The 13,428-nt window shown below is 46.0% G+C and overlaps 1 protein-coding gene across 1 annotated transcript in view; it reads right to left on the bottom strand.

The window, feature by feature from the left end:
- The window catches only part of LOC149460727 (uncharacterized), a 49,391-nt gene that overhangs the window by 24,925 nt on the left and 11,038 nt on the right, over positions 1-13,428 (bottom strand). The window contains exons 2-3 of the mRNA XM_089679222.1: positions 11,548-12,759; positions 5,649-5,838 (exon numbers count right to left, since the gene is read on the bottom strand). Of these exons, the coding sequence (XP_089535348.1) occupies positions 5,649-5,838; positions 11,548-12,759 (1,402 nt within the window). The remainder of the gene's footprint in view (positions 1-5,648; positions 5,839-11,547; positions 12,760-13,428) is intronic.

The following is a 13,428-nucleotide window of genomic DNA, read 5'->3' on the forward strand; positions in this document are numbered from 1 at the left end:
GGTAGTAAAAATTGGAGAATTTAGGAATATGATCCGCACGAAAGTGAGTTTCTTGAATGAAGAGCACATCTGCATGGAGATGTTTCATATAATTCAGAAGTTGTGAGCGTCTTTTAGATATATTTAGGCCTCTTGCATTCAGAGATGTCATGGAAAGCATACGGTGCGCATGTCGGGGTGTGTGATTGGTAGACATTGTCAAGTATTAGAGAAATTTAAGTGCTTAAGACTCCTAATCCATAGACAGAGGAAGCAAAAAAAAAAAAAGGGGGGGGGAAGTGGGTGTGAGGCGAAGGGGAAGACAGAAAAATAGGAGTGAGGTTAGGAAAAAGATGAGATGTAGAGTCAGAAAGTCAGGAATTAGGAAAGTTAGAGAGTGTTAATGGTGTACGCTCAAGAATGGGCGTGCAAGGCGAGAAATATCCTTAACACTACTCTAGGAGAGCAAAATTTGGTGACTAAGTAGTCCAGCTACACAGTCCTGTGTCGCATACCTGAGTTATCAATACGATAAATTACGTATTTGGTATAATTGTATAAGTAAAATCGGAAATGTGTCGGACCCAGAGGTGGATGCAGTGAGGGAGGACAAAACAATCCTAGCAAGATCGTCAGGGATCTATCAGATGTCGTATGGGTAATAAGAGTGTGAGGGAAAGGAACCAATACAAGATGGCGGAGATACACGGAGGCGAACATATGTCAGCGAATTGTAAGGAGAGATATTCACGTCAGAGTGGGGTGCATCTCAAAAGGTAGTATAAAGGAAAGGATGTGTTATCAGTAGTGTTATGGGTCAGCAAGTGCATATAGCTATAGGGGTGTTATATCTGGCGTGGTAGTAGTAATATATCTATAAGGATGTAGCACCTTCCTGGGAAGACAGTGTGGTATTGTTATGTAGTAGAACGTAACACAGGTATAAGGCAAAAAAATAAATGAGTGTACTTGTGAGCTACTATGGTGTTTGTCTAAACTATTACCATTAAGTAATTTGACAAACAAAACACAATATATGAAACACCTGTAGTTTGCTGGCACTCACATATCCCACATATCATATCCCCCTGATGAAGTCACGTGACCCGGTGACGTAACGCGTAGGGGAGGGGTTCTGACATCACGACGTTGTCTTGGACACAGCACAGCACGGCAAGCATAGCAGAAACTGCAGGACAGGCTGAAACTGCCCTACTCTGAAGCCTATGCTAAAAAGTCTGTATGGAACTTGCAGCAGCAAATAAAGCCTTAATTTTAAAAGGATAAAGCACTATGCAGGTTTTGTTTCTTCATACAATCATCCTGTGATATATTGGAGAGAAATCAGTATAGGAGGAAGGAGACCTTTGGAAGAAAAAGCGAAATATCCATCCAGTCATCAAATCCTGATCAGCAGCAGGCATAATCACTCCAGAGATTCCAGGTGGATTAAGATCGAGCATAATCATCCCATTTGCCATCAGGAATATCCTAAGCAGGAGGATCATCCCAGCAGTCCTATAAGGACAAAAAGCTAGTTTTGCCTTTTTATAAGGCAAAACCTGAGGTGAGCGCATAATAAAATCACACTGCACGTGGATTATGGGATTGCACCATCATAATTTAAATTGAAAGAGGACTGTCTATGAGCACTTTTTCATATATATTGTTTTTATCACTATCACTATTTACTATTGTCACCAGCACTGTATGCGGTATTTGTTTATGATGTTATAAGCAGAAGATAATTGTATTTTATACACTAGATATAAGTATATATCTCATTTTATTATTTTTTCATATATATTTTTTTTTTTTTTACTTTAGATTGTCATTTGAAATAGTGAATATTGTAATTATTTATACACAGGAGCGCGGCACAATTTATATATTTAATTTTCTCACAGGTATAAGGCAAACATACAATAATGGCAATAGGGAAATTGAGAACATGAATGATAGATTGCATTCTACGATCATACAGAAATCCTGTAATGCAATCAAGGAGAAACAATTGCAAGTAAAACTCATTCCTACTATGTCGGGTCAAACAGAAAATATCAGGCCAGCAGGTACTCATGCGGTGCAAACAAAGATATATAGGACCCCAGTGAGTGAAAGTGCAGGTCGAGGTCTGACCGCATAACAGAACCTCGTTCCTACAGTCTCAATCAAAGGGGTTCAGTAGTCCCAACTAAGACTCGATACGCTATACAACAGGTCACTTCCACGATTGTAGGTTAACCTACACGCACAAGGGGTTGGGAGCAATCACTGAACAAGTGTCGTAGAACTGTGGCCCATTGAAAGCGCATTCCTAAGAGAATCAGATACATATAAATAAGACAACCTTAAAAGAACAGCAAACCTGCAATTAACCGAAGGTTATGAAGGTCACCTGCCTTAGATAGAATTCAACACTTCGTCCAATTAACCGAAGGTTATGAAGGTCACCTGCCTTAGATAGAATTCAACACTTCGTCCAAGGTCAGTGAGTAAATAAGCCAGCGAAGTAGTCTACACCAGATTTGGGAGTAATACAGAGGCAAATTAAGTATACAGGGAGGGGTAGAAAATGCCCAATGGGGGATGTTGTAATGGGAAAACTGGTATTAATACATTGCGTCTGATATATCAAGCTATGCCACCCAAATCATAGAATGCTCACGGTTATTGTGGGAAGCTGTCCCACTAATAAGGGGTCTCTGCGTGGTCATAGGTGCTCAAAAAGCTCATGGTGAACCGTTATGTGTAGTATAAGTGTCAGGGATGCGGGTGTGACCAGAAGTGTGTGGACTGACACAGGGAAATGCAGGCTTCAGATATAGTAAATAATATAATTTATTAAGACTAACAATACAAACGCAGTGCAAAACTAAACAGAAACACAGTGCAAACAAACTGAACCAAACCTCCAACAGATAACAAACATACAATACAAGAGTAGTCAGACAGGCCGGGTCGGTAGCAAACGGGCAAACGGAATACCAGGAGCAGGCGGGAGAGTGGTCAGGACTAGCCGAGGTCAGTACAGGCAGAGTTCAAGCAGAGTCAGGACAGAAGTAACAGGATCAGGAAACCAGGGCCAAGCAAACAGTACAACAAGGCACTGACTGCAGGTCTGGCCATCCCTTAAATACACCACCTGCAATCAGCCCCAGGTGGTGGCTAATTGCCGGAGTGAGCCTCTGGTTGTTGAGAGCAACTGCTGGCCAGTCCTGGTACTGCAACCCACAAGGCAGCAGTACCAGGACTGGCCAGTATAGAGTCCAATAGAGTCCCACCACTATTGGCGAGTCCATTCCTGACAATAAGACTCGGGATTTTGCGTGGCAGCCCAGTACTGACCCTCAAGCACAGTGCCAGAAACCAGCAAATGAAAATATGAAGCTCATACGGAAGAAGCTAATGGGGTAATGGGGTATACACTGTATGCTTTAACCACTTCCTGTCCGGACACTTTTACCCCCCTCCTGTCCAGGGCAATTTTTAGCTTTCAGCGCTATCACACTTTGAATGACAATTGCGCGGTCATGCAATACTGTACCCATATGAATTTTTTACCATTTTTTTGAGACAGATAAAGCTTTATTTTGGTGGTATTTATTCACTGGGATTTTTATTTTTTTTACTATGTAAATGAAAAAGTCCAAAAATTTTGAAAAAAAGTGTTTTTTTAAATAAAATTTTGCAAATAAATAATATTTCATCATAAATCTTGGCCAAAATTTATTCTGTTATTTTTTTAGTAAAAAAAAAAAATCCAAATTAGTTTATAACCAAAAATTATAATTTTTAAACATTTTTTTTACATTTTTATTTTATTTTTTTTATATTATTATTATTATTTTTTATTTATTTTTTTTACATACTGTCACCCTAGCAGTACAGTGTCACCATGGTGACACTGTACTACTTGTGGAGGGTGATGAAGATTTTTTTTTTTTTTTTTACACTGATTGCTTTTACACCCATATAGGATGTAAAAGCAATCATTTCTCTTTCTCTCTGTCTGCATTCTTGCAGTCATTGAGAATTACTGAGTGAGCTGTGAGTGGTCACAGCTTGTCACATGGTACAAGGCTGTTGTGAATAGCCTTGTACCATGTGACCTCGATGATCATTCACAGATTTCACAAGTAGTAAGCAATGATGTCACAAGTGACATCTTGCTTACTACTTTGCATGTGATCACTGATTCGCCAATCAGTGATCACATGATCGGGACCTCGTACAGAGGTCCCATCCGACGATCGGTGTTTCAACTGTGTCCACAGCAAGCATTGGATCGCGGTGGTGCGCGCTCCCAGGGAGAGCGCACAGCTAGAAAAGGCGGGTGCCGTTTATGAACGGCAACCCGCCCCTGGACTGCCACCGCCCTGCCGTTTATAAACAGCAGGCGGACGGCAAGAGGTTAAGTGAATCATGTAGGAAGACCTCAATAGATTACCCTGTCACAGATGCAAGATAGTGGTCATGGGAATGTTCTCATACAGGGGTACTATCATTTGTAAGTACCAAGCTTCAACGATACGGGTCAACCTGGCGGTGAATTGGCAGCCTACGTCATGAAGACCGAGGCTAAAAAAGATTCTCGGCTCACTTACGGCTATCAGGAAGGTGTATTAGGCCGCCACGAACTAGAAAACCAAATGTTAAAGTTGGTAATGTTATGGGCTAGAGCTCTAGGGATGCCAGTACTTTGCAGCTCGATTATAGCAAAAATTGATACGGTCGCAGTATCTATTTGCAACGGCACTAAACCCATATAATAAACTTGCAAGGAGTGTAAGGAGAGAGACCCTATAATACACACCCCCGCATTTCCCACCCCATGGCGGGAGTTACTCTATTCGAGGTGCCTTAAGATCCCTATTTCAGATAGAGGCCGTGAGACATGAATGTTTAAGTGTGCGAATAACCAAACAAATAAAGGGATGGCAATGCAGAAATATGAAAAAGCAGGGGAGCATAGCAAAGTCAGTCATGACGTGGCTTATGGTGGTGTTATGATCCGCCAGGTGGTACCTCTGGCAGCCCACGGGACAGGATCACCCAGAGCGTGAAGTCTAAGTCCCGGTCTGCGTATTCACCAGGGCCCCTGATGGTGGGGATGGACTTGAAGCAGACCAGGACCAGGTCACGACCTCTGAGCACTCCCACCCATGGCAGAGGGGACAACAGGGGATGGATACAGGAGGAGAGCCTGATGTGAAGAGACCGACAGGACCAGGCGGGATGGATGGATGGATCACAGTCAGACAGACCAGTCGTTACCATGGGAGCAGCAAGGTACAGAATTGGCAGGCAAAGGATAGTCGGGTCACACGCAGGGTCAATACCAGGGTGGTCAGTCCGCAGAGAGGTCAGATAAGCAAGGGGTCAGGATAGGAGAAGGCAGCGTAGTCAGGGCAATCCGGGTCACACCAGGAACAGAACTCAGGGTACAGGAACACAGGTAGCAGGAAAGACCTTGCGGCAATTTGTGACAGCGCAGGGCATCTTTAAATACCGCTCCCTGCGCTGTCATTGGTTGCCCAGCGTGTACTCGCGGCGCCTACTGCGCATGCGCGAATCTACTTCAGCCGTGGCCGGCCGGGACCTAGTGCCCGTATCCCGGCGCGAGCCACCGCGACTGCGCATGTGCCGGGACAGACGCCGCGGCAGACCCTGACAGGTGGGCTGGTGAGGGTGGAAGACTGTCCCCGGTGATGAGTCTACTTCGGACAGGAGAGGACGAGAGGCGTAGAGACGGTCTGCGTCTTCTTGCTCCTCCAGGATGTCCAGCCGATTGAGCTTCCATTGGACTTTCTTCTGGCGAGGGAGGCAAGTGAGGATTACTTGACCAGTTAGGTATGTCTATAATAGGAATGTCAAGAGTTTCACAAAACGGTGCAATATCAATTTCAGAAGGGCTGAACGTCCCATATGTGTTGCTGAGAGACCAAAAGGAAATCTCCAGCAGTAAGCAATCCCTCTGGAACGGAGTAGCTCCAACAGAGGGCGCAAATCCTTTCTGTGTTGCAAAGTGAGATGAGAGAGGTCCTGAAAAAGCTTGATTTCTGCTCCATTATATAACACGTGATTGCGACCTCTTGCTCTGTGTAATATTTCTTCTTTCACCACTTGAGCTCCAGAGGATTTACCCCCCTTAATGACCACGCCTCTTTTTGCTACTCGGCGCTGCACTAATTCAACTGATAATTGCGCGGTCATGCAATGCTGCACCCAAACGAAATTTACATCCTTTTTTCACACAAATAGAGCTTTCTTTCGGTGTTATTTGATCATCTGTGCGCTTTTTATTTTTCACGCTATAAACAAAAAAAGGCCAAAAATTTTGAAGAAAAACAATATTTTTTATTTTCAGCTAAAAAAAATATATAGTAAACTCAAAGTTGGTTATAAATTTAGGCCAAAATGTATTCTGCTCCATGTTTTTGGTAAAAAAAAATCCCAATAAGTGTATATTGATTGCTTTGTGTGGAAGTTATAGCGTCTACAAACTATGGTATAGATACTGCAATTTACGCCATTTTTCTGCTATACAGCGCTGCGCTAGTTTAACTGACAATTGCGCGGTCATGCAATATGGTACATAAATTTAATTTACAATCTTTTTTTTCCTAACAAATTGAGCTTTCTTTTGGTGGTATTTGATCGCCTGTGCAATTTTTATTTTTTGCGCTATAAAAAAAAAGGCTGACAATTTTGAGGAAAAAAAACAATATTTTGGACTTTTTGCTATAAAACGTCCAGTAAAAAAAAATGTAAAAATCAAATTTAGTCATAAATTTCTGCCAACATGCATTCTGCGACATGTCTTTGCTAAAAAAAATCCCAATACGTGTAAATTAATTGGTTTACGTGAAAGTTATAGCGTTTACAAATGGCGGGAAAGATACTGGGATTTTTAGGTTTTTTTTATACTAATAATGGTGGCGATCAGCGAATTGTGGCGGCGATCAGGGACTTATGGCAGCGACCAGCGACTTATGGTGGGACTGCGGCGGACATTCTGACATTGGGGGGTACTGACGGGGTCACTGACATCCCCAAAAACACTAATACAGTGATCAGTGCAAAAAAAAAAAACACTGACACTGTACTAATGGCACTGAGGAGGAAGGGGTTAACATTATTTTGCAGGGAAGGGTTATAGGAGTGAGGGAAGTGTTTTACAAGGGGGCGGGGGGGTGTGCTGCACGGGACAAGGCTGATCGAGAAAGAGAAACTGTTCTTTCTCGATCAGCTCATCCTCGAGCTGACAGGGAAGTGACAGACAGCACAGCTACTGCAGCTGTGCTCTCTGTCACTGTTTGCCGCCGATCGCCGGGACCCAGCGACTGACATCTGCGGCGGTGATCCGCAGGACAAATAGGGTGGCTGCGCGCCACGCGCGCGCCCCCTATTTGTTTACAAAACACACGTTTTAAAACGTGGTTTTGCCTGCGAGTGCCGCCCTGCCGCCGTATATGTACAGTGGCTGGGCGGCATGTAGTTAAGTTGAAAGTCGACTAAGCAGCATATTATATCTCTTGGTGGATCAGCGTCTCTGCCTCTCGGACGCAGTGCCCTATGGATGCGTTCCAGCTCAATTGGAGATTCTAGCGGTCTCTCTAAAAGGTCATTGAAGATGGCCAGTACCATTTGGGTGAGATGGCCGGACTCAATCGCTTCAGGGACACCACGCACCCTGAGATTATGTCTCCGTCCCCTGTTGTCAAGATTTTCAATATGACGGTCAATCTCTTAAGTGCATAGTGTGCGTATCCACCAGTTTGTGCATATTGTGAATGGCAAGTTCCTGAATGGATACTTTATCCTCTACCGCTTCAAGCCTTTGGGCCACTGCCTGCATGTCAAAATGTAACTCAGCGATTGCAGCAGTGAGGGTCTCCTTAATATCTGATGCTACTGCTTTCAAATCCCCTAGAGCAGTGGTTCTCAACCTTCCGAACGCCGTGACCCTTTAATACAGTTCCTCATGTTGTGGTGACCCCCAACCATAAAATTATTTACCCAGTAATTATAATTCATGAGTGTCGTTTTACCTCCAATACTGCTGCTTTCAACACAGTAGCTGCTTTTAACAGAGTAGCTGCTTTCAACACAGCAGCTGCTTTCTACACAGTAGCTGCTCTTTACACATCGGAAATATTTGTTTTCTGATGGTCTTAGGGGACCCCTGTGAAAGGGTCATTCGACCCCCATAGGGGTCGCGACCCACAGGTTGAGAACCACTGCCCTATAGTGATAAGGGAGGTTTCAGGATGGCCAGCAGCAGAAGTCGCGGTCAAATTTTTGCTGTGAGAGCGAGACACTCCGGGAGGCTGATGTGAGGGAGAGGCTGCGGCGTTGGACTCAGAATGTTCCGGGGTCTGAGACCGGAATAATTCCGGGATGCTACGACTGGTAGGGCCACTCGGCCGGCGAGGCGATCTGGACCGTGGAGTGGTTATTCTCTTATCTGTTTTCCCCATCTCAGCTGCGTCCCTCCTTCTTTGTATTACGTGTATCCGCCTCCGTGTATCAGGGCTGTAGTAATTAGGTCCTTATTTGTCTGGGCGCAGGGTAGGCCCCCCCTTAGTTGTAAACTTATAAACTAACAAATACAGGTTGTAGAGGGTACTGGGGATCAGATGCCTGCGTCTGAGATTCAGAGGATGATACTAGGTGCAGAAGTGAAGAATGTGTAGGCTCCTTTTGTGAGATATCAACTGTATCCGAGTCCCTCAGACCCTGCAAGGGGGGAGGAAGAGGGGGGGGCTGCAACCAGCACTGCTCCGTCTCCCAGGCGTCTGCTTTGGGGTACTGTGCAGCTGCAGGCCCAATGGGGGCCTCTGGCTTATAAATGTCCCCAGGGCCTTTATATCAGGCCTTGTCTCTGGGTCCAGGTGGGGGAAGCCCAGTAGGCTGTGCAGGCATTCCGGGGACCGGGTGAGGGAGGTATGGTGCGCGTGCTCACCTTCCTCCTCCCCGGGCTGCACTCACCCTGCTGCTGGGTCCCGGATCGGGGCGGCACGAGTCCCGTGGCTGCAAAAGGCCGCAAGGTGGCAACTCTCCAATGCCGCGGAGGGGGACGAAAATGACCCCACACCCCTCCGCTGTGTCACCGCTGTCTCAGCAGGACCTCCGCACCGCCGATCACGGCTGCTGTTCCCCGGATGGCTGCAGATGGTAAGCGACTAGGCCGGAGCTCCGGATTAAGCAGCCGGCCCGGTCGCCATCTTGGACACGCCCCCGATCCTTCTCCCATTGATCACCAATGTAAGGGACCACTAAACTGACCACTGATATAAGGAGGTCCTTCTCCCATTGATCACCAATGTAATGGACCACTACATTGACCACTGATATAAGCGGGCCCTTCTCCCATTGGTCACCAATGTAAGGGACCACTACACTGACCACTGATATAAGGGGGTCCTTCTCCCATTGGTCACCAATGTAAGGGACCACTACACTGACCACTGATATAAGGGGTCCTTCTCCCATTTGTCACCAATGTAAGGGACCACTGCACTGACCACTGATATAAGGGGGTCCTTCTCCCATTGGTCACCAATGTAAGGGACCACTACACTGACCACTGATATAAAGGGTCCTTCTCCCATTTGTCACCAATGTAAGGGACCACTACACTGACCATTGATATAAGGAGGTCCTTCTCCCATTGATCACCAATGTAATGGACCACTACATTGACCACTGATATAAGGGGGTCCTTCTCCCATTGGTCACCAATGTAAGGGACCGCTACACTGATATAAGGGGGTCCTTCTTCCATTGGTCACCAATGTAAGGGACAAATACAATGACCACTTGGGATGATCTCTGGGTTTAGTTGTCGGAGAGTAGGGATGAGACGACAGTACAAACCAAACTTTGCCTGTTCCGGTCCCGTGTTTTGCAGGAGCCAATCATCACATATAGAAGAGACATTTCTACCACTTCTATATATAACAGCTTCCCGCTGTCACTGGTGCCTGAGGAAGACATGGATGGGTACAGCGGCCACACCCCCAGGAATCAGTGATGTCATTGGGAATCCCTGCCATGTAAGGAAAGGGGTGGGGATAGCAGTGACATCACTGACCAAATATGGTCACTGGTCACATTTGGGTAATAAGGTCCCACCATCCCTGTCCCTTCACTTATGTAGATGATGACAGTTTAGGGAGCTGTCATTGGGCTGGTGCTATTGTTGGGTACTTTATACCCCATACTCATTCACATGGGGGAACGGTAAATGGGGGCCCCTTGTTATTAAAGGGGGTTTCCAGAATCCAATATGACCCCCACCCACAGATCCCCACAGCCACCAGCCAAGGTGACAAGGTGCTATGCCTGGGGGAATCCCCCCTGGTAAGGTGACCCCCATGTTGTGGGCACGTGGCCTGGTATGGATCAGGAGGGGGGGCACACTACAGCCCCCCTCTGCACTCTGTATGTTGGGCTGTATATGATATACTGCTGACCCCCGCACTCTGCGCCGTTATTGAAGGGTGTGAGGTATCACCGAGGAGCAATGTTCTATATTGAAGTTTGCCGTCATTGCACCGACACACACAATAGTTTTTGTTCAATAAATGTTTTATTATAATTTTACATTTAACAAGATTGAAGCATAAAAATCAGGAAATAGTAAAGGAAGGAATCCGATTGGTCAGGAAGATCCCTTGTCTGGAATGTGGGGGCGGAGTCATTATTATTGGTGTACAATACAATACACTACGTGTTCCATTTTTAGCAACGTCATCCATCTCCACGCGTTTCGTGGTGCAGCGCTCACTTCTTCAGGAGAAATGATTCCTGCTGATCAGAGTATACACCAATAATAAAACAAATGGCGGCAGGACCATCACTGGCTGCATGGAAAGTGGTATCAGGTAAGTCTTCCCAGGATTTCTGTGCTGGGCTAGCTCCCTTGTTTATGGCGGTCGGTGGACATGATGGTGCTCAGGTCTATGACGCTTCCTGCCTACCATGGTAAGTCAGCCCCCCTCTGTGTTTTCACTGGATGCCCCCATGTCTGCCCCTCCCCCCATGTGTACGCAGATTGCACAGAAAACATTGGAAGATTTGATTGATGTGATTTTCTGGCGTTCCTCTTTATAAAGTCCCATCACCATTCTGTCTGTATGAGAGATTTTATCTCCTGTCCATTCCTTCTCTGTGAATGGGGCTAAAACACCGATGTCATTAGGAGATTTGCTGAGCCGGGGGAATGTTCTCCATCATTACAGAGCATTTCACACTCCATTTATATTCTTCTCCTGATATCAATGGCCAACCCGGTCCCACACTTCATCCATGTCTTTGGGGACCTCTGATCTCCTTATGAACTGTTTCTTCCATGATGAAGATCAGCCATGGAGTATATCTGAGGTGTACATCAGGGTGTGCTTCTTCCCCACATGAGAGCTGGGATGTCCAGCAACATTCATCTAGAAGACATTTCCCGCACTCAAGGCACTAATACACCTCCAGCGTTGTGTGGGACCCCTGAGGTACAGGAAGACAGGACTTAAGAGAGGAACATTTCCCTCACTCAGGACAGGAGAGAGGCTTCTGCCCCGTGTGAGATCTCTGATGTCTGGAAAGATGGGACTTGTGTGAAAAGCATTTCCTGCACTCAGGACAGGAATACGGCTTCTCCCCCGTGTGAGATCTCTGATGTGTGTAAAGATTGGACTGCACTGAAAAACATTTCCCGCACTCAGGACAGGAATACGGCTTCTCCCCTGTGTGAGATCTCTGATGTTTCTGCAGACTGGACTTTTCTGAAAAACATTTCCCACACTCAGGACAGGAATATGGCTTCTCCCCTGTGTGAGATCTCTGATGTATGTGAAGACTGGACTTTTCTGAAAAACATTTCCCACACTCAGAACAAGCATACGGCTTCTCCCCTGTGTGAGATTTCTGGTGCTTATAAAGAACAGACTTCTCTGAAAAACATTTCCCACACTCAGGACAGGAATATGGCTTCTCCCCTGTGTGAGATCTCTGATGTGTGTGCAGACTGGACTTCTCTGAAAAACATTTCCCGCACTCAGGACAAGAATACGGCTTCTCCCCTGTGTGAGATCTCTGATGTGTGTGAAGATGGGACTTCTGTGAAAAACATTTCCTGCACTCAGGACAGGAATACAGCTTCTCCCCAATGTGAGATTTCTGGTGTCTGTAAAGATAGGACTTCACTGAAAAACATTTCCCACACTCAGGACAGGAATATGGCTTCTCCGTTGTGTGAGTCTTTTTATGACGATTAACAAGGAATTTAGAATGAAAACATTTCTCGCACTCAGGACAGGAATACGGCTTCTCCCCCATGTGAAATCTCTGATGTGTGTAAAGACTGGACTTCACTGAAAAACATTTCCCGCACTCAGGACAGGAATATGGATTCTCCCCCGTGTGAGATCTTTTATGCATATTAAGACGGGATTCAAAACGGAAACCCTTCCCGCACTCAGGACAGGAGAAGCTCTTTCCTGTTGGAAGGCCGGCCCGATCCCGCACAGTCTGAGATTCCTCAGGATATGAGGAATCCGATGGTCCATCTACACTGGGTGGTGCCGGATGGACATTGGAGGGAGCCGGGTTTTCTCCTGGACTATACTGTGTGATGTCCTCATCTTCTACTTTCCAGTCTGGAGACAAAGTGAGACAATCCTCGGAGGTTTTCCTCATCTCCCGGCCATGGACTAAAATACAAAGACAAAGAGGATTACTAGACAGGAGCTGATTGGTTCCCCCAAACCAGGACTCCGCCCACATCAGGCACCTTGGTCTCTGAGGAGCTTACAATTCCACCCTCAAGGGAACTAGGAAATGGCTCCTCTGATCTCCTACCAGGTCATTTCTTTATTCATGGACCTTAGTCAGAGAGTGAGGAAACAACCAGAACTGTCTTTTATAGGAGGGACAGTGATGGGGGGTGTAGCAAACTTGCTCATCAGAGATGGATGCGGAGTTCCCCTTTTTTTATTAGAAGTATTCCTCAATCCTTTATTCCCTACCACCTCCCTTCCTGAGAGGCACAGGGACAGATGTGTGTGTGTGTTAAAAGTTGCTGGCAGGCTGGAGCAGCAGGGGGCCAAGCGCTACAAAGCCCCCCATAGAGACAGCAGACTCTCTGTCCCAAGGCCTGTGTAAACTGTAAAGATAAGGTAGTTTTTTCCCCGGACTTGAAAGAAGTTGGAACCTCATAAACCCTACCAGCCAGGTGACAGAAGTTAAATGAACATTCCTCAGGTCAGCTGCCACCTACAGTATGTTTCATATCATGGATTATGAAGCTGTCAGTTTTAATGCAAAGTCAATCCGACGATCCCACCCAAAACAGGGTATTGGCCAGTTACTCAGAGCCACCCCCCTTGCTGGGGGACTTTAAAAAACACAGGCTGTAGGCCTGAGTGAAGCTAAACACATCTCACAATT

Source organism: Staurois parvus, unplaced genomic scaffold, assembly GCF_062004578.1.
Source record: "Staurois parvus isolate SC_StPar_1 unplaced genomic scaffold, SC_StPar_1.0 ptg000221l, whole genome shotgun sequence".
Classification (NCBI taxonomy): Eukaryota; Metazoa; Chordata; class Amphibia; order Anura; family Ranidae; genus Staurois; species Staurois parvus.